Below are 26,644 nucleotides of genomic sequence, written 5' to 3'. Positions count from 1 at the left end.
ATCTACCCAATTTGGATTGTATAGTAAAGGTCCCAAGCTGCCAACAGATTAAGTTTGGAGTTTTTTTGGCCCAATCAATATCTGGCCAAGTCAAGCCAAGTCAGCCAGATGTTGACCGGGCAGGTTTAAAAATCCCGTTGGATCGAAGACCAGATTGTTTGATGATCGGATCAGTCCAATATCTCCTACGAATGGATCTCTGTATCTGTAGCCACCTTTACACTAGACATTCTGTCCTTACAAACCATAATCTAGGAGTTGACTTATGGTCACGGAGACCCTTCACAAGAGAGTCATGATTTCCGGGGCCCCATGGCACATGAGCAGTATTAGTTGTCCTTTCTCTATGGGGCACCAGGACTTCTGGGAGTGGGAAGGAATAAAATAGTTGCTCTGTCTTCTCCAAACCCAAATTGTTCTACTGGCTTAGACTTATTATGGAGACCCAACACTGGAACAATCTGTAGCACAAAGTTCACATTTTCAAAGACTCAGTGGACCAGCTGAGTAAATGATCATTTGTGACTTGTAGAAATAAATCTAAAATAGTGAAGGTTACGCAATAAAAAATCAAATGCTTTCAGTCAATAACCAGAAATATTCCAAAGGTTGAATAAGGGGCAATTAACAGTTAAATAATAACACTGCACCCCCAGTATATGTACAAATTGGGGGGAACAAATATCTGAGACTTTTATTAATACAGTGACCAAAAATGTGAGTCAATCTGTGACATCTACTGACCAATTAACAAAGTAGGTGGGTTTTGTTTTTTAAATGCAAGTCTTTCCCAAGAGTTGAATGGAAACGTAAGAGACATTTACTGTCTAATTAACAGAAGATTTACCTCCAATTGTCATAACTAATTTATTTTATCAATAGCCTGTGTTCTCTTTCCTCCCTCTTAAAAGGGGTGGTTCACCTTTAAAGTAACTTTTATTATGTTATAGAACGGCCAATTCTAAGCAACTTTTCATTTGGTTTTCATTATGTATTTGTTATAGTTTTATAGTTATTTGTCTTTTTCTTCTGATTCTTTGCAGCTTTCAAATGGGGGTCGCTGACCCCTTCTAAAAAAACAAATGCTCTGTAAGGCTACAAATGTATTGTTATTGCTACTTTTTATTCCTCATCTTTCTATTCAGGCCTCTCCTATTCATATTCCAGTCTCTTATTCAAATCAATGCATGGTTGCTAGGGAAAGTTGGGCCTTAGTTACCAGATTGCTTAAAATGCAAATTGAAGAGCTGCTGAATAAAAAGCGAAAATACTCAAAAACCTTAAATAATAAAAAATTAAAACAAATTGCAAATTATCTCAGAATATCCCTCTCTACATCCTACTAACAGTTATCTCAAAGGTGAACAACCCATTTAATCACATGGTCCGATTATTTTCCATTGCAGCCTCCACAAGTATCGGATCTAAATTTGTGCCTTAATAGATTAGTAATTGCAAGTCCATAGATAAAGCAATAACTGCTGGAGGTTATCAAGGAACTGAAATAGTCTGAAGTAGTGAGACCCTTGCTTTGTATGACATCCTTAGCTACTCACTCTAAATCTACCCAGAGGATTGGATTGAAACAGCAGATTTGGGAGCATAGTCTATACAATTGAATACTACAATACAATACTGGACAACACTAAGGGGCAGATATACATAGGGTCGAATGTTGAAGTTTTTTTTAAAGAGACAGTACTTCGACTAATGAATGGTTGAATATTCGAACGATTTTTAGTTCGAATCGTTCGATTCGAAGGTCGAAGTAGCCGATTCGATGATCGAAGTAGCCAAAAAAAACATTCGAAATTCAACGTTTTTTTTATTCTATTCCTTGACTCGAGCTAAGTAAATGTACCCCAAAGGGTTCCAATACTCTCACACTGGGACCCTATCTCAACTCTTTCCCTTATCTTTCTCAATTCAAGAGAAGTGGGGGGGGGCACAATGACTTTTTGCTCTATAGCAGCCTATGCAGCAAATCACAAGCAGCAATTTTACTCCCCATCTGAGAGTATGGAGGGTCCTCTGGGTCCCTTTCCCTGTGGTCACTGCACTAGGCCATTATTGCCTTTGGGGGTCCCATCCTCACTATTACTTCTAGGCTGGGGCACTGAGCTTCCCTTGCTCACTAACCCTGCTTTATTTATAGCTCTGGGGTGCACTGTGTACCCTAACTTAATCCAGAAGGTGAGGCCCAGCCCAGACTCTAGATTCCACTCCCACCTTCTATTCAGAAAGAGCACCAAGAACCCAAGCACTTGGTGACATCCCCTTAAAAAGACTAGGGGGGCCTGACATCTCTTGTCCATCAAAGAAAAAGGAATCAATTCCTCCAATGAGCACTTAGCTGGTAAAACCCATCCAGGGACTTTCTGAATTGATGGTGAGCAAAAACCTAAACCCTCCTAAATTTAATGTATGTATATAAATATAAAGAACTGTGGTTCTTGACCTTGTATGAACATGGAGGTATGTAATATGTGTATGTAATAGAGTAATACTGTACTCCAGTAGATCTGGAGAAAGGGTCTCAGGACCACTATAACTCTCACACCCACAACCAGGAATCTTAGGCACCATTGGTTTGTGACCATGAACAGATGGTTTATTGATGATGCAAATAATTAATGAGGTGCTTCCTTTGCACAATAATAATAATAATAATAAATTACTTTGATCCTGCAATTCATTGATGAGAGGCAATTACACCTGTGCTCATACTTCCATTGCCACTTTTTACCCTGCAACAGATTCTTCCTGCTGATTTTAGAAATGATGAAGGTGATGGACAAGTATAAGGGGAAATACTCAGCAGAAGTTCTACATTTACTGAAAATTTAGGGAAAATGAGTGACTCACTGATGAATAGAACAACACCTTAAAGATGGCGCTCAATGCTTTTGTTAGTTTTAAGATGTGAAATCACATCAGTATTGAATTTACCATTTATACTGTAGTGCACAGGTTGGTGTATGTTTACTGTTTTGCTAACCATTTACAGGTATGGGATCCATTATCCGGAAACCCATTATCCAGAAAGCCCCAAATTACAGAAAACCTGTCTCCCATAGACTCTATTTTAATGAAATAATTCAAATTATTAAAACGTATTTCCTTTTTCTGTGTAATAATAAAACAGCCGCTTGTACTTGATCCAAACTAAGATATAATTAATCCTTATTGGAGGCAAAACCAGTCTATTGGGTTTATTTAATATTTACATGATTTTCTAGTAGACTAAGGGGCCGATTCACGAAGGGTCGAATATCGAGGGTTAATTAACCCTCGATATTCGACTGGGAATTAAAATCCTTCGACTTTGAATATCGAAGTCGAAGGATTTAGCGCAAATAGTGCGATCGTACGATCGAAGGATTATTCCTTCGAGCGAATGATTAAATCCTTCGAATCGAAGGATTTAAATCCAATGATCGAAGGAATATCCTTTGATCAAAAAAACTTAGCCAAGCCTATGGGGACCTTCCCCGTAGGCTAATATTGACTTCGGTAGCTTTTAGATGGCGAACTAGGGGGTCGAAGTTTTTTTAAAGAGACAGTACTTCGACTATCGAATAGTCGAAAGATTTTTAGTTTGAATCCTTCGATTCGAAGTCGTAGTCGAAGGTCGTAGTAGCCCATTCGATGGTCGAAGTAGCCCAAAAAACACTTCGAAATTCAAAGTTTTTTTACTTCGAATCCTTCACTCGAAGTTAGTGAATCGGCCCCTTAATGTATAACCACGGTACCAGTGTGCAACAAGAAGTAGGGCAGAGTTTGTAGCTATGCTGTAAGAACTTGGGACCCAAAATAATAATACTGAGTGATAGGATGTGATGTAGGTGGGGGTTAAGTGGTCATTTAAATTAAATTAAGGGATATACCAATAAGATACTAAGTAACATTAAGCTGTTCATTAAGGATTAAACTAAAGAGGCTGAATGGGATCAACTGTGCTGGATCTGTAGTAACTGGGGTGGAACTTGGAGAGTAGCTACTTCATGACTGGTAGCTTTGAACTATAGTGTTGAACTATAAATCACCTACTAGAATAACACATTGGCAACAATATTTATATAGTTTATCTGAGGTGTTAAAGTACTGATACAGTTATAAATGCTATTTTGTGTTATGTTTTTAAACATTTGGACATTCATTGATGGATTGTATAAATGTGGTGTTTTAGTTTATTAATGGGTATGTATTTAAAGTTGATTTGTTATACCATTCAAGAATTGATAAACAATGTTGTGAAATATGAACATGATTATGTTGCACTGTTTCTCCTACATATATAAAAGTCCAAATGGACATTACAAGTACATGTACAATTAAGTCCATAAATCTTTGGACAGAGACAAGTTTTTTCTAATTTTGGTTTTGTACATGACCACAATGAATTTTAAATGAAACAGCTCAGGGTTGAACAAAAAGATTGTATTAAAATGTGAGGAACTAAATCCTTTTTAACACAATCACTTCATTTCAGGGGCTCAAAAGTAATTGGGCAATTGAGTCAAAGGGTATTTCATGGGCAGGTGGGGCAATTCCTTGGTTATATCATTATCAATGAAGCAGATAAAAGCCCTGGAGTTGATTTGAGGGGGGGGGTGTATGTGGAACAGACAACATGAGGACAAAGGAGCTCTCCATGCAGGTGAAACAAGTCCTCCTTAAGCTGCAAAAACAGAAAAAACCCATCCGAGAAATTGCTCCAATATTAGGAGAGGCAAAATCTCCAGTTTGGTACATGGTGAGAAAGAAAGAAATCACTGGTGAACTGAGCAACACAAAAAGACCTGGACGTCCATGGAAGACAACAGTGGTGGATGATCTCAGAATCATTTCCATGGGGAAGAGAAAGCCCTTCACAAGAGCCAAACAAGTGAAGAACAGTCTCCAGGAGGTAGAGTCTCCATATCCAAGTCTGCCATAAAGCATCATAAGCATCAACAATACAAAGGCTACATTGGACTTTGCTAAAAATAAAATCTAAACAATCCAGCACAATTGTGGAAAAACATTCTTGGACAGATAAAACCAAGATGGACCTCTAGCAGAATGATGGCAAGAGTAAAAAAGAGATGGAGTGGAAGAGCTGATGATCCAAAGCATAGCACAGTTGTGTATAAAACATTTGGGGGGCAGTGTGATGGCTTGGGGTGCATGGCTGCCAGTGGGACACTAGTGTTTATCCATCATGTGACACAGAAGCACAAGAATGAATTGTGAGCTCTTCAGAGACACTGTCTGCTCCAGCTAAATGCAGTCACATTGATTGGGAGGCGTCTCATAATGAGCCAAAACATAGAGCCAAAGCAACCCTGGAGTTTATTAAAGCAAAGAAGTGGAATATTCAGCTGATGTGAAGCCAATTGAGCTGCATTTCACTTGTTGAAGACTAAACGTGGGACAGAAAGGCCACAAACAAAGAGCAAGTGAAAGAAGCGGCTGCAGTAAAGACCTGGCAGAGCATTAAACAGGAGCAAACCCACAATCTGCTGATGTCCATGAGTTCAACACTTCAGCCTGTCATTGCAGCAAAGGATTTTCTACCAACTATTAGACTTGAACATTTTATTTTCACTTTTTAATTTGTCCAATTACTTTTGAGCCCCTGAAATGAAGGGATTGTGTTAAAAAAAGGCTTTAGTTCCTCACATTTTTATACAATCTTTTTGTTCCACCCACTGAATTAAAGCTGAAAGTCTGCAGTTCAACTGCATCTAAGTTGTTTCATTTAAACGTCATTGTGGTCATGTACAGAACCAAAATTAGAAAAAACTTGTCTCTGTCCAAAGTGTATTTGCATTTCATAAACCCTCTATTACATCATTGCATTGTGCCCAATATACACAACGATACATCCCATTTCAAACCGGTACAAGTGCAGAGTCTGTATTGTATGAGATAAAGGAACTAAGTCCATTTTGACCAACTTTGACAAATATTGTTTGGTAATTTTTTTTAATAGGATTCTACTACCATTAGCCAAACAAGGGAGTTATTATTTTCAAGACACAACCCTATGTTGTTTTAATGGTTAATGTTGCAGTGAGAAAGCCCAGGATGTGCAAATTGTTTCCCAGAAAGACTTTCAGTTTCGTTTCTTTTTCTTGTTTCTCAGAGGCAGTTCCTGATTTCAGTGATGGCGGCTGCAGATGTGATCGACGAGTTGAGCTGCTCCATCTGTCTGATCCTTTATACTGACCCTGTAATGCTGCCGTGTGGGCACAACTTCTGCCAGGGCTGCATTGAGAAGGTGCTGGACACCCAGGAGGGATCTGGGGCTTATTCCTGCCCTGAATGCAGACAGGAGTATGAGGAGCGCCCTGCCCTGCCCAGGAACAGAACTCTGGGTAACATAGCAGAGAGATTCCGTCCAACTGAGACCCAACTGGGAGAGACCGGGATCTTCTGCACCTACTGTGTCCTCTCTCCTGTACCTGCTGCTAAATCCTGTCTCCTGTGTGAGGCTTCTCTGTGTGATACCCACCTGAGGGGGCACAGCCAGTCACACAAGCACATCTTAACTGCCCCCACACGTTCTTTTGGGGAGAGGAAATGCCCCCAACATGATGAACTCCTGACTTATTACTGCCATGGGGAATCCGTCTGTGTCTGTGTGTACTGTGCTGGGTTTGGGCAGCACAAGGGGCACAATGTGGAACCTCTGAAGGAAGCCTTTGAGAAGATGATGATCCAATTAAGACAAGTTCTAGAAAAACTGCCCATAAAGAGAGAAGAGACTGAAGGGCAAATCCAGAGACTGCAGGAGCGCAGGAGAGAAGTGGCAGAAAAAGCAGCCGGTGAGACAGAGAGAGTCACTGCCCTGTTTAGAGACATCAGGGAACAGCTGGAAGCTCTAGAGAAGCGACTCCTGAGTGACATCTCCAGCCAGAAAGAGAAGCTCTCACTCCCACTCACTAATCTGATCCGGGAGCTGGAAATAAAGAAGGAAAAGCTGGGGGAGAAGATGCGGCACATAGAGGAGCTGTGCAACATGGCAGATCCATTCTCTCTGTTAAAGAAACTGGAATCAGAAGGGGCTGATGTTTGGGAAAATGACTGCAGAGATATTGGGGGGAAAGAGAGTGATGATGGAAAGCTCCATGATGAAAATGATCTGCATGAGGTTCTGATCATGAACCCAATATACAGGGGCTTAGGAGATATAGTAACAAGGGCAAAGAGAAGACTAGGGAATGAGTCAATAATCATGGATAGAAACACAGCTCACAAGGACTTGACAATATCAACGGATGCTAAATCTGCATCTTACTCAGGATCATCTGTAAAACAGGGTTACTCATCTTACCCAGGATCATATATAAACCAGGGTTACTATAATCAATCACAGACATTTCAGGTTTATAGTGCAAACCAGGCTTACACAGTAAAGAATTTTCAGTTTCAAACTCAAGTCTTAAGCACCATGTGTTTTCATATTGGGCAACATTACTGGGATGTAGATTACAGTAAATCAGAGCAATTGCGGGTAGGGGTGGCCTATCCCAGTATAGAGAGGGGAGGGTACTCTAATATTGGGAATGATAACAAGTCCTGGGAGTTGGGGATTGTACAATCCAGCTATAACACAAGTTCCTTTTCTGTGCTACATGGTGGAATAGAAACCAGTTTATCTTTCCCCCAAGGCAGATCTCCCATTAACCAAATCCGAGTGTATCTGGACTATGAGGCCGGACGTCTGTCCTTCTATGAGCTGAGTGAGCCAATCAGACACTTACACACCTTCACTGCCACATTCACTGAGCCCCTCCATGCTCTATTCTGGGTAGGGAAGGGCAGTGTGACTGTTATTGACTAGAACTGGGCCCAACAGGGGATGATACGTGAGTATATTGTACTTTAGCTATAGAATTAGTGTCAGCACCAGGGAAAGTGATCATATTCTGTGTCTGTGATACCACATTGTGAGGAACAGATGAGCAAGAGTATACTAATTCTACAAGATGCATTAATATATCCTTTTAGTCCTTGAAGGCAGTAAAATAGGAATGTTAACCAACTTGTAATAGTGTAGGATATTTCTTATTTCCCAGTTTAGTTTACCTTTGAAAGCAGAATCACATTATCATTTATATGGCAGGGCATTAGTAGACGTATGTGACTGCCACTGGGCATTTGGCTTTGATATCATGGGTAGATCTCTCAAAATGAATCAGTTAATAGTGCTACTCCAGCAGAATTCTGCACTGAAATCCATTTCTCAAAAGAGCAAATAGATTTATTTATATTCAAATTTGAAATCTGACATGGGGCTAGACATTTTGTCAATTTCCCAGCTGCCCCTGGTCATGTGACTTGTGCCTGCACTTTAGGAGAGAAATGCTTTCTGGCAGGCTGCTGTTTTTCCTTCTCAATGTAACTGAATGTGTCTCAGTGGGACCTGGATTTTACTATTGAGTGTTGTTCTTAGATCTACCAGGCAGCTTGTGTTAGGGAGCTGTTATCTGGTTACCTTCCCATTGTTCTGTTGTTTGGCTGCTGGGGGGGGGGGGAGGGAGGGGGTGATATCAGTCCAACTTGCAGTACAGCAGTAAAGAGTGATTGAAGTTTATCAGAGCACAAGTCACATGACTGGGGGCAGCTGGGAAATTGACAATATGTCTAGCCCCATGTCATATTTCAAAATTGAATATAAAAAAATCTGTTTGCTCTTTTGAGAAATGGATTTCAGTGCAGAATTCTGCTGGAGCAGCACTATTAACTGATTCATTTTGAAAAAAATTTTTTTTCCCATGACAGTATCCCTTTAAGCCATTGTGTCTTTATTTTAAATTACAACTTTTGAGGTTTGGAGAGACTGCAGTAGAATTTAAACAAAGTGTTGTCCAGTAGATGAATGAGACTTGAGGTTTTCCAACATTTTCAGATGGTCCATGGTGGTTTAATGAGAAGGTCATTATTAGTTTGACCTTTAGGCACAAAGGACTAGTAATACCTACATATATTAGCAAAATGGAAAACCTGTTTTTTTTTTTTCATACAGAAATAGACAACTAACAAATGCATGTTGCCTCATATATCTATAAAGTTTATGTGTTAGATTTCAGCTCCAGCAGATGAAAATATCTGGTAAAGAGAACTTTCTGTTCTGCACACAGGAAAAGAGAATTTCAAGGAATTTTAGAAATATTTTTTTTGACATGAATATTGGTTTATGTTGTATGAAAACACCCCCTATTAAATATTCATAGAGCATTTACATTATTAGTTTGTGGGATATATCAACTGTCATTGATGGAAGATATTAACTAAATATAGTTAAATACAGTAGAACTCTCATTTTATGTTTTTCAGGGGACCAGAAAAAAATTTACAAATCTGGGAAAATGTATTATTCGTTATATATTGGAGGGAGCGAAAAAAACTATGGAAAGTGCAGAAAAACTTTACATGGAATATAAAATTGAGCTTTCACTGTGTACCTATATTGCAAATGATTTTCATATATCTATGCTGGTTTGATAAGGTTGGGAATTATTCATAAAATCTTGTTTAAAATGTTTCATCAACTGGGCACAATTCTAATTGAATGTGTTTGCCTTCAATGGTATTTTATCCAAATAGAAGGCAAATGCATGGTTTATACAGTATGTTTTAATTTTTTATTATGATACTGTATTTGTAAAGTTTTTTTCAATATGTTAGTAACATGTTCACATCTTAATGTTGCTGTAAGTCTAGATCATGTGAATGTTAATGATGTGTAATTATCAGTGATGGAATTTTAGATTAAAGGAACAGTAACACCAAAAAATAAAAGTGTTTTAAAGGAAAAGACGTGATAAAAAAATTAAATATAATGTATTGTTGCCATGCACTGATAAAACTGGTGTGTTTGCTTCAGAAACTCTATTATAGTTGATATAAACAAGCTGCTGTGTAGCCATGGGGGCAGCCATTCAAGCACAGGATACACAGTAGATAACAGATAAGTACTACTATAGTTTATATAAACAAGCTGCTGTGTAGCCATGGGGGCAGCCATTCAAGCACAGGATACACAGTAGATAACAGATAAGTACTACTATAGTTTATATAAACAAGCTGCTGTGTAGCCATGGGGGCAGCCATTCAAGCACAGGATACACAGTAGATAACAGATAAGTACTACTATAGTTTATATAAACAAGCTGCTGTGTAGCCATGGGGGCAGCCATTCAAGCACAGGACACACAGTAGATAACAGATAAGTACTACTATAGTTTATATAAACAAGCTGCTGTGTAGCCATGGGGGCAGCCATTCAAGCCCAGGATACACAGTAGATAACAGATAAGTACTACTATAGTTTATATAAACAAGCTGCTGTGTAGCCCTGGGGGCAGCCATTCAAGCACAGGATACACAGTAGATAACAGATAAGTACTACTATAGTTTATATAAACAAGCTGCTGTGTAGCCATGGGGGCAGCCATTCAAGCACAGGATACACAGTAGATAGCAGATAAGTACTACTATAGTTTATATAAACAAGCTGCTGTATAGACATGGGGGCAGCCATTCAAGCACAGGATGCACAGTAGATAACAGATAAGTACTACTATAGTTTATATAAACAAGCTGCTGTGTAGTCATGGGGGCAGCCATTCAAGCACAGGATACACAGTAGATAACAGATAAGTACTACTATAGTTTATATAAACAAGCTGCTGTGTAGCCATGGGGGCAGCCATTCAAGCACAGGATACACAGTAGATAACAGATAAGTACTACTATAGTTTATATAAACAAGCTGCTGTGTAGCCATGGGGGCAGCCATTCAAGCACAGGACACACAGTAGATAACAGATAAGTACTACTATAGTTTATATAAACAAGCTGCTGTGTAGCCATGGGGGCAGCCATTCAAGCACAGGATACACAGTAGATAACAGATAAGTACTACTATAGTTTATATAAACAAGCTGCTGTGTAGCCCTGGGGGCAGCCATTCAAGCACAGGATACACAGTAGATAACAGATAAGTACTACTATAGTTTATATAAACAAGCTGCTGTGTAGCCATGGGGGCAGCCATTCAAGCACAGGATACACAGTAGATAACAGATAAGTACTACTATAGTTTATATAAACAAGCTGCTGTGTAGCCATGGGGGCAGCCATTCAAGCACAGGATACACAGTAGATAACAGATAAGTACTACTATAGTTTATATAAACAAGCTGCTGTGTAGCCATGGGGGCAGCCATTCAAGCACAGGACACACAGTAGATAACAGATAAGTACTACTATAGTTTATATAAACAAGCTGCTGTGTAGCCATGGGGGCAGCCATTCAAGCCCAGGATACACAGTAGATAACAGATAAGTACTACTATAGTTTATATAAACAAGCTGCTGTGTAGCCCTGGGGGCAGCCATTCAAGCACAGGATACACAGTAGATAACAGATAAGTACTACTATAGTTTATATAAACAAACTGCTGTGTAGCCATGGGGGCAGCCATTCAAGCACAGGATACACAGTAGATAACAGATAAGTACTACTATAGTTTAAATAAACACACTGTTGTGTAGCCATGGGGGCAGCCATTCAAGCACAGGATACACAGTAGATAACAGATAAGTACTACTATAGTTTATATAAACACACTGTTGTGTAGCCATGGGGGCAGTATATAACAGATACAGTAAGTTCTGAAAAATTCAACTATATACTACAGAGCTTATCCGTTATCTGCTTTATATCCTGTGCCTTTTGTTCTTTTTCAGCTTTGAATGGCTGCCCCATGGCTACACAGCAGCTTGTTGTATTAGGAATAAGCTACGTTATTTCTTATGAACTGTACCCCTTTTGACACCCCTTTGTCAATGTTACACTCCACATGTGACACTGTAATGTACCACTGGACGCAGCTAAGTCTTTGCCTGTGCGCAGGGGTGTGCAGGGTTCTGCGCATTCTCGGTGCTTGTTGCCTGTGCGCGCATCTTTGCGTGTGCATCTGTTTAATCGCGACAGACGCGGACACGCCATGTTCAACGCTCAGTGTCATCCCGCTGCGCCTTGACGTTTGGCGCCAAAATTGTCCCTTCAAATAGACGTCTGAGGAAGTAAACAGCGCTTGGTTATTTTCCTGGCTAGTGATTCTGAACCTGTGAACTTTTCCTGTTTGACTCGATTTGCCTTCGGATACTTCTGAACTTCTATTTGCTTATTGACCTCTGTCTGTCTCTGATTATGTTTGACCTCTGCCTGTCTTCCACTCTTCAATTCCCTGTTACACTTAAGCAGTTTTCACTGCTTGAACTCTTCACTCAATTGACTCTAGTGATCCTAACAAGCACTTACCTGATGACACGGGACAAGGAAACAAGATTCAAATCATTTAAACAGTGTAATTAAAGTTCATTTTGCTTGACTAATGTGATAAAATAGGATTTTGATTTATTTTTTTGGGTGACGGGTCCCCTTTAATGTATGCCCAAACACATTCTGTAAAATCTTCAAGTGCTTTAGGGTACTGTCACTTTAAATGTAATACTCACTCCAAAAGTCTCTTTGAATGATTCACACAGATCTTTCATGTGAGTCCAGCCCAGTCAGACATACAGTGCGACTACCCTTCCGGCACTGCTCTCACCCTTGTGGCTCTCTCTGACACACTTTCCTCCTCTACCGTAGAGGGAGAACTACAGACTTGAAAGTCGCTTTAAAAATCCATATTTTATTATTGCATTAATGTTCCATTAATAAGGCACTCTGTCTAGCAAGGGAACCATAGCTTAACGCGTTTTGTGGCTATCCAGACACTTTCTCAAAAGCACACTGGTTCACACAAAAATCAAGTATAAATACAAATAAGCCGCCACCCATAAAATCATTAACCCTTAATGCTCTGCAAAGAATATATTAACAATTAATTCCCCCTTAAGAAAATGTGAACAAACAAAAATGAAAAGGGAAAAATAAGAAATTCTGAAAAGCTCATGGGAGAAAAGGGGAAGGGGGAACACAGAGAGAAAAAAAACTTTAAAACAGTATGCAAGAACATATCAAAGGTATAATTACCTAAAAACATTATACATAGAGGTTTGAGAGAATCGGCGTGCTCCCAGGTAACTATTTCTGTGCTAATTGCAACACTTTCCTCCTCTGCCAGACTCTCCTGTTTCCTCTTCCTGCCGGCCCCTCCCCGGCCCCTCCCCGGCTGCTATGCAATTTCCTGTAGCACTGAGATCACTGTGCAGCTGGTTGCTAGGCACCAGCTTATGGCACACTGACAGAGACTCTGTGCCTGCTCCACTAACTGGTCTTCCTGACTCCCATCTCTCTCCTCCAATCAATCTTAATCTCTGCTACCAGGATCCTTCTCCTCTCTCCTAAAAGGGAACCTGCTCAACTCCAACTAAAATCCTCAGTGTGACTGCCTGTTAAGCAAATGATAACATATAAACTCCTTCTACTGACATTCATGTCCCTCACTCTTCTGCTCCTCATTACATTTCTTCTCTTGTCTCACTATACGTTCTTAGTTGTCTTCTCCGCACTTCTCTTCACACCATCCACATCCACTGCCACCTCTCATCTCAAACCCTTCTATCTTGCTGCTCCTTATCTCTGATATCCCATCCCTGAATTCCTCCCTAAGGAATCCTCTCTTAAAGGGGTTGTTCACCTTCAAACAACTAGTGGGTTTCAAAAAGATCACTAGAAATAATGACTTTTTCCAATGACTTTCTATTTTCTATGTGTGACGGTTTTTCTAATATTGAACTGTAAAGTGTCATTTCCCTCCTTCTAAAGCAGTTCTGGGAGGGGAGTCGCCGACCCTGTAAACTGTTCTAAATTGATACATTTAGTTGATCCATTTGTTATCTTTGTCCCTGCTGAGCAGAATCTCTGGGTTTCATTACAGGCAGCTGTTAGACTTGATACAATAGTTACTGATACTCCACAGATGCTGCTGAGAAATGGATCAACTCAATGTTGTAAAATTGTAACAGAATCTGCACCTGAATTACTGAGCTGTCACTCAAACACCAGAGACACCAACATTCACCTTTAAACTTAGATTTTGGAAAAAATTTAAAAAATAAATAATGGACAGTAATTGAAAAAAGTCTTTATTTCTGGGGAACAATCTAAAAACAACTGAATTGAAAAAAGTGTTTGGAAGGTGAACAACCCCTTTAAGTGCTTTGTGTAAGAGACGTAGTGGGAAGGAGGTCCCTGTCCCGTAGAGCTTACAGTCTAAGTGGATGGGAGGATAACATACAGGTACAAATTGGAGATGAAAAAGTGCACAAGGTAAGGCATAGTCAGTAGGGACAGGATTAGGCTAATGTTCTAGTGATCCAAAAGGAATGCTCTTAGGTTTTTTTTGACGAGATTAAAGGGGTGGTATAAGCTAAGAGACAGTTAAGGGGGATATGATCACTATATATAAATATATAAAGGGATATGATCACTATATATAAATATATAAGGGGGATATGATCACTATATATAAATATATAAGAGGGATATGATCACTATATATAAATATATAAGGGGATATGATCACTATATCTAAATATTTAAGGGGGATATGATCACTATATATAAATATATAAGGGGGATATGATCACTATATATAAATATATAAGGGGATATGATCACTATATATAAATATATAAGGGGGATATGATCACTATATATAAATATATAATTGGATATGATCACTATATATAAATATATAAAAGGGGATATGATCACTATATATAAATATATAAGGGGATATGATCACTATATATAAATATATAAGGGGATATGATCACTATATATAAATATATAAGGGGGATATGATCACTATATATAAATATATAAGGGGATATGATCACTATATATAAATATATAAGGGGATATGATCACTATATATAAATATATAAGGGGGATATGATCACTATATATAAATATATAAGGGGATATGATCACTATATATAAATATATAAGGGGATATGATCACTATATAGGGCAATGTATTGGAATGACTGGGGATTTGGTAGCTGTGCTCTCAATCTCAGTAGGGCACCCCCGCTCCAGGTGTAGGAAATGAAGTCAATTAACAAGAGAACTGAGAGAAAGCCAACGAAGAGGCAGAACTTGCTACTAGGTTCTCTTTATTGCACACAACATGTTTCGGGCCAAGAGCCCTTTATCAAGTAACAGCTGTATCTAGGAGTCACATGACACATTGGATAATCCTATCACAGTAACTACACACAATCTACACCTCTGTGAGTTTCACCTCTTTGAAGAGTTACAATGTGGGATTGTGATTGGATTAGTGGAAGAGTTTATATGCCGAGAACTTCCCACACCAGTCAGTTGTACTGAAGAAGCTGCTCGGATGTGAAACGTCTTCATTGATTACTCAGCAAGTCCAGTTGTTTTTAGATTGACCTATACTAGATATACAGAAATCAACTTTGTAATATCATGTAATGAGATGGTAAACAGTGATAGTTCTGTAGGGAGGTAGTGCAGCATCCTTGCATTTACACCTCTCCTGCACAAGTTCCCAGTAGTGTATGTATTTATAACTTTATTTGTAATACACTGTTAACGAGCTGCAGCACTGTACAGTGCATAAAAGTACTATATATATATATATACACAGGGAAGACAAATCTAAGTTATTGAAGTAGGGCTAAATGGCACAGGTTAAATAGCAGATAGATTAGTTCTGCAGAACACCATTATATTCTATAGATCCTATCTGCTACCTGCTATATAACCTGATATATTTGAGTGGCTGTCTCCATGGCTACACAGCAGCTTGTTTATATAAACTATAGTAGTACTTATCTGTTATCTACTGTGTATCCTGTGCTTGAATGGCTGCCCCCAGTGCTACTCAGCGGCTTGTTTATATAAACTATAGTAGTACTTATCTGTTATCTACTGTGTATCCTGTGCTTGAATGGCTGCCCCCATGGCTACACAGCAGCTTGTTTATATAAACTATAGTAGTACTTATCTGTTATCTACTGTGTATCCTGTGCTTGAATGGCTGCCCCCATGGCTACACAGCAGCTTGTTTATATAAACTATAGTAGTACTTATCTGTTATCCTCTGTGTATCCTGTGCTTGAATGGCTGCCCCATGGCTACACAGCAGCTTGTTTATATAAACTATAGTAGTACTTATCTGTTATCTACTGTGTATCCTGTGTTTGAATGGCTGCCCCCATTGCTACACAGCAGCTTGTTTATATAAACTATAGTAGTACTTATCTGTTATCTACTGTGTATCCTGTGCTTGAATGGCTGCCCCATGGCTACACAGCAGCTTGTTTATATAAATTATAGTAGTACTTATCTGTTATCTACTGTGTATCCTGTGGTTGAATGGCTGCCCCCATGGCTACACATCAGCTTGTTTATATAAACTATAGTAGTACTTATCTGTTATCTACTGTGTATCCTGTGCTTGAATGGCTGCCCCCATGGCTACACAGCAGCTTGTTTATATAAACTATAGTAGTACTTATCTGTTATCTACTATGTATCCTGTGCTTGAATGTCCGCCCCCATGGCTACACAACAGCTTGTTTATATAAACTATAGTAGTACTTATCTGTTATCTACTGTGTATCCTGTGCTTGAATGGCTGCCCCCATGGCTACACATCAGCTTGTTTATATAAACTATAGTAGTATTTATCTGTTATCTACTGTGTATCTTGTGCTTGAATGGCTGCGCCATGGCTACACAGCAGCTTGTTTATACAAACTATAGTAGTATTTTTTTTATTAAATACACCCATTTTACCTGTGTAGAGCAACAGTAAATTACATTTTAATTATTTTATTTCTGAAGCAGGGCAATGGTACATTATATTCAATTCTGAATTACTTTTATGGTGTTATTGTTTTTTAAAGTTCACTTTTCTGAAATTCCTGGTTTTTGTTGCCCCAGTATATATTTGTTTTTTGCACCAGACATTAAATGATATAACATTATGGTCACTATTACCCAGGGGTTCAATGACTTGCACATTTGCTATAAGTTCAGGCTCATTAGAGATCACTAGATCCACAATAGCATTTTTTCTGGTTGGCTCCTCCAAAAACAGTGAAATTCTAATAACCACCAGAGAAGGTGTCACACAGGCCAGAACAAGGGGAAGCAGAAGAGGCAGCTTAGGGCACAATGATTGGGGGTCTCTTCTGCTTCCCCTAGACCAGACTCACCTGCCATTCAACTCCAGCGAACGTGTGCGGAGTTACCATCCATGTGCGAATACATTCAGCGTAAACGCACGCGCCAGAAGAAGTGGGGGTTCCACAAGTAACGAGCAGGAATAACTCCCCAAATTGAAGCAGTTGTCCAGGTGCACCAGCCCCTCAGCTCATGGAGTGGAAAACCTTCACCAATACAGAGGGGCCTCCAGGCACCACTTTATTGAGATAAAATTATATTAAAAATTAAGCATCTCCATTTACTCTACACATTTCATGCCCTGTTGGCACTTAAACATTGACTAAATTACCCACATTAGGAAGCGGGAATTTAAAGGAGAAACCGCCAATAGGAAACACATTTTTCTTAAAGAGACAGTATCCACTTTTTAAATATGTACACCACTAATGTTAAAAGCATATATCAACACAAACCCTCCCAAAAAATACTAAGATCAAAAAGTAAAATTATAATATATGTACATATATCTTGGAATGTACACTAAATACCCTATATAGAGAATTATACAGATATGAATGAATCAAACATGGCAGTTTATCAAGTAGTATCATACCTAGAGGAGATCTTGTGTAGGTAAGAACAAGGCAAATCATTCAAAAGCTACAAAAAGAAATAATGAAGACCAATTGGGATGTTGCTTAGAATTGGCCATTCTATAACATACTAAAAGTTACCTTAAAGGTGAACCACTCCATTAACAGATCCAAGCACCTTCCATGTAGTTCTTTCTGAGGCAGAAGTGGGAATGAAGCCCATTTAGGGCTGAGATGAGGTTAAAGGACCAGTAACGTCAAAAAGTTTTACAAAGAAATTCATAAGAATACAACGAAAAACAAACACAAATTAAAATTTAAAATAGCAAAGCCTTTATTGAGAAATAACTTACAGAAACTCCACTTCCTGTCCTCTTCAGAAACGGCGAAAGGGCGACCATCCATCCTGCAGCGCTTGATTTCTCCTCCTGGCTATTCACTGACAGCGTGTCCTCTGCCTGATCACCTTCTCCAGCTCTTCTTCATCCTCCTTCATCCAGCAGCAGTAGGAAGGTGATTTCTCCAAACCTCGCTCCTCTGCTCCAGGAATGCAGCCCCCGTGCCCACTCCGTCACTCTCAAGGCAAATGAAATAAATAAAGTAAATAAAATAACCCGGGCTCTTTGGAGGTCTTTGAGTGTATTAGGAGGCTGCACCACTCCAGTGTGAAAGTCTGTCCCCCCCCCAAATCCTGCCGGCTGCTTGGGACCAGTGGAGGAGCTCTGGACAGCCTCTCATGATGTGCCTTCAGAGTGACGGAGTGGGCACGGGGGTCGGCAGTCAGGGCTGCATTCCTGGAGCGGAGGAGTTGGGTTTGGAGACATCTCCTTCCTACCGCACCTGGAGTGGTGCGCAATGCTGTCTCAAGCGACCTCCTGGACGCCGGATCGGTGAGTTCCTTCTCAGGGAAGCACTAAATGGAGCGGTGCGCGATGCTGTCTCAAGCGACCTCCTGGACGCCGGATCGGTGAGTATCCTCCCAGGGAAGCACTTAATGGAGCGGACCTCCTGGACGCTAGATCGGTGAGGGAAAAATGGGCTAATTCCTGCTAAAGTAATTGTGTAGCATTAAACTTTAATTTGATTTAACTGCAGCCTCCTAACAGCCTCCTAACACTCAATGCGGACCTGCAAAGAGCCGGGGTTATTTTATTTACTTTATTTATTTATTTCATGTGCCTTGAGAGTGCCGGAGTGGGCACGGGGGTCGGCAGTCAGGGCTGCATTCCTGGAGCAGAGGAGCGAGGTTTGGAGAAATCGCCTTCCTACTGCTGCTGGATGAAGGAGGATGAAGAAGAGCTGGAGAAGGTGATCAGGCAGAGGACACGCTGTCAGTGAATAGCCAGGAGGAGAAATCGAGCGCTGCAGGATGGATGGTCGACCTTTCGCCAGGGTACTTTGTGATCGATCACTATGAGAGGTCAGGAAGGAATTTTTCTCATACTGCTAAATGGCTTCAAAGCACTGGAGTATTTGCCTTCCTCTGCAGAACCATTATCTGTGTTGGTCAACAGTACTTACCTGGTGTAGCATAGCGTTTTTTATATAATTGATTCATCAGCAGATTTTGGGACGGCAACTGTCCAATTGTCAAGGTACAATGGGGTATATTTATCAAAGAGTGAAGTTAATAGTGAAGTTCTGCCACTAGAGTGAAATTCCGCCACTTTCCATTAATTTCTATGGGATTTTAAAGACGTATTTATCAAAGGGTGAACTTTCACTTTCACCCATTGATAAATACGCCTTTCAAAAGCCCATAGAAATGAATTGAGAGCTGCGGAATTTCACTCTAGTGGCAGAACTTCACTCTTTGATAAGTTTACCCCAATGTCTTTGTTCTATGTATATTGCTGTATAAATAGTTACCCAGCAAATATCCTTGGAATAAACAGACAGCAGATAGTCAATAATCTATCCAGACAACTGATTTGGGTAACAAATAAGGCCTTGTACAAAGTTAATACTTTGACTAGTTAGACATTTTGCACAACACATTAGGACAAGGAGGCACTTGGGTTGGGGGTTTTCTAAGAACTCTGGTATAAGAAAGAGCTTTCACTTTACATGAGGAGCTTCACCTCGGACCATGAGTGGGCGCCAGGATTTGGATCATCGCTTCATTATCAGGAACCTGAAGGTGATGAACCATTTGAAAGTAGGAGCCGCAGCTGGGGTCAGGGTGTACCTAGTCCTTTTTTGCCTAAATTGATAAATAAAGCTGTGACCTCCACAGATTTTGCCTCTGTCTCGGTGTCTTTAATTAGATATAGTAAGGACACACTTTGAGGGGATAGGGGGCTTCCTTTGACTATAGGCAGAAGAGCCAGAGCATTTCTGATTGAAAGTTCCAGGATTTCCTGATGGTCTTCCCTGGGCAATGTAGTACAGAAATCCAGGGGGGAAATTCACTAAGGTGCAAAGTGGTGAGCGCTGGCGTAAGTTCGCCAGCATTAAGTAAGTTCAATATTTTGCCTATTTACTAATGGGTGGTGGTGAAAATACTCTAGCGAAGAAGATAGACTCTAGCGCAACTTCGCACTCTAACACCAGGTGAATTTTCGCCAGAGTTAAAGATCATTACTACTCAGATTCACTAAGAAGTGGATTTTACTGAACGTTAACTCTTACGCCAGACTTCGCTCAGACCTGGCCAAGTGCAATAGAGTAGATAGGACTTAAAAAAAAAAATAAAGTCACCGTTTTCTAAGTCCCAAAAAACGCTGGCGTCTTTTCCATTTGCATGGGTGATAGGCTGCAAAAAGACAACATTTTTTTTTTGGGTACCCTGCTTCCCCCTACTTTTCCTAATATATTGTCAGGGAGCCAGGAGCTCCCTCCAGGGAGGTTGTCAGGATCAAGGAGGAAGCCCTCTTGAGGGAGCAAGGTCGCGGTATCCAAAGGGTTAAGCAGAATCAAGGTCAAAGTCCAGGCAAGAGTTCTAAGGCAGGCAGAATATTAGCAAAGTCCAAAAGTCCAGGCAAGGGGTCAGGATACAAGGCAGGAACAGGATAAGGCAATAAGGCACACAGGGAACCCAGGATATGCTTAGGGAAAGTAATCCTATACTTGGGCGCCATTCTGGCGTCTTGGTAAGGCTTTTATATTTGAATTTGGCGCCATTCTGACGTCATCGGCGTCCTTGCGCCGACGTCGACGCGCTGACGTCATCGCGCCGGCGCCGCTACCCACGTGGCGGCCATGGGCGCCGCCATTTTGGATGCGACGCCGGCAGGGAAAGACGCGCCGCCCGGAGCTCCTGGGCCTGCTCCGGGCGGCGATCGTGACAGTACCCCCCCCTCACGGGGGGCCTCCGGACCACCAGGACTTGGCTTCTGGGGAAATTTGGAGTGGAACTCCCTCACCAGACGAGGAGCATGGACATCAGAGCGTCCTTCCCAGGAGCATTCTTCAGGTCCAAAACCTTTCCACTTGATGAGGTACTGAAGAGAGCCCCTGGAGATTCTGGAGTCAAGGATCTTCTCCACCTCATATTCTTGTTGACCATCCACAGAGATAGTAGGAGGGGGAGGCTGGACAACAGAAAAGCGGTTGGAGGTAGCGGGTTTCACCAAGGAGACATGAAACACGTTGGGAATTCGCATCTCAGGGGGAAGCTGAAGTCTGACAGCCACAGGGTTGATCACCTCCGAGATGGAGAATGGACCTACGAACCTCGGACCCAACTTAGGAGATGGTACCTTCAACCGAATGTTCCTGGAAGACAACCAAACTTTATCACCAACCTTGTAGGGAGGAGAGGGTCTACGTCTACGATCTGCAAACGTCTTATGAACCAGAGCACTCTTCTCCAGGTTTGACTTGGTTGCAGCCCAAACAGCAGACATGTGGGCTGCATGATCATCAGCGGCCGGAACATCAGACAACACAAAGTCTTGTGGGAAGGCTTGAGGATGTTGACCATACACTGACATAAATGGGGACCTTCCAGTGGAAGTGTGGCAGGCATTGTTATGAGCAAATTCCGCCCACGGGAGGAGATCAGACCAATCATCTTGACAAAGGGAAACGTGGTTTCTCAAGAACTGTTCCAAGGCTTGGTTCACTCGCTCAGCCGCTCCATTCGTCTGGGGATGATAAGCTGAGGAGAACTGAAGACTAATACCCAGATCTTTGCACAGGGAACGCCAGAACTTTGCGGTGAATTGAGACCCTCTGTCAGAAACGATCTCTGCCGGGAAGCCATGCAGGCGAAAAATGAACTGGATGAACAACTGTGACAACTCCACTGCAGACGGAAGCTTCCGTAGAGGGATGAAGTGGGCCATCTTACTGAAGCGGTCAATGACAACCCAGATCACAGTGTTCCCACTGGAGGGAGGAAGTTCAACAATGAAGTCCATAGCCACGTGCGTCCAAGGACGAGAGGGAACCGGCAACGGTTGTAGTAACCCACTGGGGCGAGAATGACTGGACTTGGAAGTGGCACAAACGGTACAGGCAGAAACAAAGTCTTTGACATCTTTACGGATTGTCGGCCACCAAACTAGACGACGTAAAAGTTCAAGAGTTTTAACAGGACCAGGATGTCCAGCTTGTTTGGAACTATGAGTCTGTTGCAGGATAGGTAGCCGAAGTTCAGGAGGTACAAAAGCCATTCCAATGGGAGTATCAGGAGGAGCAGAAGATTGACCAGCCAGGATTTGGTCAGCGAATTGAGGGTACAAGGAAGCAATGATCTTGACAGGAGGAATAATAGGCTCTAGTCTTTCAGGAGTACGATCCACCGGAGTGAAACTTCGAGACAGAGCATCGGCCTTCCGATTCTTGGAGCCAGGGCGAAAAGTCAAGACGAAGTTAAATCGAGAGAAGAAGAGAGACCACCTTGCTTGTCTGGGATTCAGCCTCTTGAGAGATTGGATGAATTCAAGATTCTTATGATCTGTGTAGATCGTGACTGGGATCAAGGAACCTTCAAGGAGGTGACGCCACTCTTCTAAGGCAAGCTTAACCGCCAGGAGTTCTCGATTTCCTACATCATAATTTTGCTCCGCAGGAGAGAACTTCTTAGAGAAATACCCACATGGATGCAGCTTCCCATCAGAGGGATGTCTTTGGGACAAGATAGCTCCGGCTCCAACTTCAGAAGCATCCACCTCGATGAAGAAAGGTAACTCTGGATCAGGATGGCGGAGAACCGAAGCAGAAGTGAAGGCATCCTTCAAGGATTGAAAAGCTTCAATAGTGTCAGGGAGCCGGGAGCCCCCTCTGGGGAGTAGTCCGGATCTAGGAGGAAGCCCCTCAGGAAAGATCAGGGTCGTGGTATCCAGGAGTAAGGCAGGAGAAACAAAGTTCAAGCACAGGTCAAAAGGCAGACGGAATGTAACAAAGTCCAGGGCCAGGCAGGGGGTCAATGACAGGCAGAGTATCAGCGAAGTCCAGGTCCAGGCAGGGGTCAATGACAGGCAGAGTATCAGCGAAGTCCAGGTCCAGGCAAGGGGTCACACAAAGGAATCAGGCAGAATAAGCAGGGAAAACAGCAAGGGAAACCCAGGAATCACTAGGAATCAGGATCCTATTTTCGGGCGCCATCTTGGCGCCTCAGGCGTCCTTTTATGTTTGAATTTGGCGCCCTTGCGCCAGCGTCAGCGCGCCCGCGACCGTCGCGCCGCGCTGACGTCACGGCGCCGGCGTCGGAACCCACGTGGGTTGCCTGGGCGCCGCCATTTTGGATTCTTCGCCGCCGGGAGCGGACGCGACTCCTCGCGCTCCCGGCGGTCTTGACAGTACCCCCCCCTCACGGGGGGCCTCAGGACCACCGGGACTTGGTTTCTGGGGAAACTTGGAGTGGAAGTCTCTTACCAAACGAGGAGCATGCACATCACGGTGTCTCTCCCAAGAGCATTCTTCGGGGCCAAAGCCCTTCCAATGGATGAGGTACTGAAGGGACCCTCTGGAGATTCTGGAATCAAGGATTCTCTCCACCTCGAATTCTTGTTGACCCTCCACAGAGACGGCAGGAGGAGGAGATTGGATATCAGAGAAACGGTTAAAGATGGTGGGCTTCACCAGGGAGACGTGGAACACGTTGGGAATTCTCATCTCTGGTGGGAGTTGAAGTCTGATGGCTACAGGGTTAATTATTTCCAAGATGGGGAACGGACCCAGGAACTTCGGACCCAACTTGGGAGATGGCACCTTCAAGCGAATATTCCTGGAAGAGAGCCAGACACTATCACCCACCTTGTAGGGAGGAGAGGGCCTTCTACGGCGATCCGCGAAAGTCTTGTGGACTAGAGCACTCTTCTCCAGATTAGACTTGGTTGCAGCCCAAATAGCAAGCATATGGGCTGCCAGATCATCTGCAGCCGGGACGTCCGACAACACGAAGTCCTGAGGAAAGGCTTGAGGGTGCTGTCCATACACCACCATAAACGGAGACTTTCCTGTGGAGGAATGACATGCATTATTATGAGCAAACTCCGCCCACGGGAGGAGGTCAGACCAATCGTCCTGGCAAAGAGACACGTGGTTCCTCAGGAACTGTTCTAAGGCTTGGTTCACACGTTCAGCTGCCCCATTCGTCTGCGGGTGGTAGGCAGACGAAAATTGAAGTGTTATTCCCAAGTCTTTACATAGGGAACGCCAGAACTTGGCGGTAAACTGGGTGCCTCTGTCGGAGACGATCTCCACCGGGAAACCATGCAGGCGGAAGATGTACTTAATAAAGAGTTGGGATAATTCAACCGCAGAGGGTAACTTCTTCAAAGGGATGAAATGGGCCATTTTGCTGAAGCGGTCAATAACAACCCAGATCACAGTATTCCCACCGGAGGGAGGAAGTTCGACACTTTCACGGGGTCCATCTCAAATCCCTCTGGAGAGATAATGTATCCTAGGAAGGGGATCTTGGATACCTCGAAGACACACTTCTCCAACTTGGCGAAGAGAGAGTTCTTCCTCAGACGAGAGAGTACCTCCTTCACCTGGGAGCGATGACTTTCAAGGTCCTTGGAAAAGATCAGGATGTCGTCCAAGTATACGACTACGAACCTTCCTAGGAGATCTCGGAACACATCATTAACAAACTCCTGGAAGATGGCAGGGGCATTGCATAGGCCGAAGGGCATAACAAGATATTCATAGTGCACATCCCGAGTGTTGAATGCCGTCTTCCATTCGTCACCCTCCCGGATGCGAATGAGGTTGTAGGCCCCCCGGAGATCCAACTTGGAGAAAATCTTTGCCCCTTTCAGCTGGTCAAAGAGCTCGGCAATCAGGGGCAGGGGGTACCTGTTCTTCACGGTGATCTTATTCAGACCCCGATAGTCTATACAAGGCCGAAGGCCTCCGTCCTTCTTCTCCACAAAGAAGAACCCAGCCCCTGCAGGAGAGGTAGAAGGGCGGATAAACCCCCTACATGAGAAACCTGAGACATACCTCGGGGTACAAAACTCTTGGCTTTGGCAGGACAGGCGTTGGCAAAATGGGAATGCCCACCACAGTATAAACAGAGACCTGCCAAACGTCTTCGGAGTCTTTCCTGCTCGGAGAGGCGAGTCTTTCCTACTTGCATAGGTTCCTCCAGGGGAGACGTCGACACATGAGTCACAGGAACAGCGGGTGTTTGCAGAATCGGCCTTTGAAAGCGAGGGGCCAACATAGGAGAAAATCGTCTGCTGCGCTCTCTCTCCACCTGGTGTTCTCTGAGACGGGTGTCAACCTTAATGGATAGAGCGATCAGCCCTTCCAGGGTGTCAGGAGTCTCTCTGGAGACGAGATCATCTTTGATGCGGATGGATAGGCCTTGGTAGTATACGGCCTTGTAAGCGTCATCACACCAGGAAGTCTCCGCCATCAGAGTTCGGAAGTCTATAGCATAGTCATTGACACTGCGGCTTCCCTGCCGGAGCTGCAAGAGACGGGCAGGGGCGTTCGTAACCCGACCTGGAGCATCAAAGACTATGCGAAAAGCTTGGAGAAAGTCTTTAACATCATAAGTCACCGGGGAATTCTTCTCCCAAAGAGACGTTGCCCACTCCAGTGGCTTGCCTTCCAATCGAGACATCACATACCCCACCTTGGAACGCTCACTTGGAAACTGTGTGGGTTGGAACTCAAATTGAATTTGGCATTGTGTGGCAAATCCCCTGCAGGCTTGTGGGTCCCCACTGAAGCGAGGGGGAGGTGGAATGCGAGGCTCACCTGTCGGGTAGCTTGCGTTCGTAGAGGCTGCCGCCATGGGGGGATCTCCAGTAGGTGGAGCAGCGGAGGGCGTAGAAGGCACTTGAGCTAGCAGGACATCGAGTGCTTGCCCAATGCGAACCTGCTGGTTTTCGTAGTCCTCCATGCGGGATGCCAGTCCGCGGAGCGCTCGTCCGACATGAGGTGTGGCTTCCTCAGAAGGATCCATGGCCCGAAAATAATGTCAGGGAGCCGGGAGCCCCCTCTGGGGAGTAGTCCGGATCTAGGAGGAAGCCCCTCAGGAAAGATCAGGGTCGTGGTATCCAGGAGTAAGGCAGGAGAAACAAAGTTCAAGCACAGGTCAAAAGGCAGACGGAATGTAACAAAGTCCAGGGCCAGGCAGGGGGTCAATGACAGGCAGAGTATCAGCGAAGTCCAGGTCCAGGCAGGGGTCAATGACAGGCAGAGTATCAGCGAAGTCCAGGTCCAGGCAAGGGGTCACACAAAGGAATCAGGCAGAATAAGCAGGGAAAACAGCAAGGGAAACCCAGGAATCACTAGGAATCAGGATCCTATTTTCGGGCGCCATCTTGGCGCCTCAGGCGTCCTTTTATGTTTGAATTTGGCGCCCTTGCGCCAGCGTCAGCGCGCCCGCGACCGTCGCGCCGCGCTGACGTCACGGCGCCGGCGTCGGAACCCACGTGGGTTGCCTGGGCGCCGCCATTTTGGATTCTTCGCCGCCGGGAGC

The 26,644-nt window shown here is 43.0% G+C and overlaps 1 protein-coding gene across 5 annotated transcripts in view; it reads left to right on the top strand.

The window, feature by feature from the left end:
• The window catches only part of trim39l.1.L (tripartite motif containing 39 like gene 1 L homeolog), a 101,719-nt gene that overhangs the window by 2,118 nt on the left and 72,957 nt on the right, over positions 1-26,644 (top strand). For 3 of the 5 annotated variants that reach the window (XM_018247836.2, XM_041582870.1, XM_018247837.2), the window contains one exon: positions 6,131-8,090. In XM_018247836.2, coding sequence (XP_018103325.1) covers positions 6,152-7,831 — 1,680 coding nt within the window. In that variant the 5' untranslated portion in view covers positions 6,131-6,151 and the 3' untranslated portion in view covers positions 7,832-8,090. Of the gene's footprint in view, positions 1-1,571; positions 1,575-6,130; positions 8,091-9,327; positions 9,838-26,644 lie in introns of those variants that run through there. The other 2 variants (XM_041582871.1, XM_041582872.1) reach the window with 2 other exon arrangements.

The sequence above is a fragment of the Xenopus laevis genome, chromosome 2L, assembly GCF_017654675.1.
Source record: "Xenopus laevis strain J_2021 chromosome 2L, Xenopus_laevis_v10.1, whole genome shotgun sequence".
Taxonomy (NCBI): Eukaryota; Metazoa; Chordata; class Amphibia; order Anura; family Pipidae; genus Xenopus; species Xenopus laevis.
This window is presented reverse-complemented; position numbering and strand designations above follow the sequence as displayed.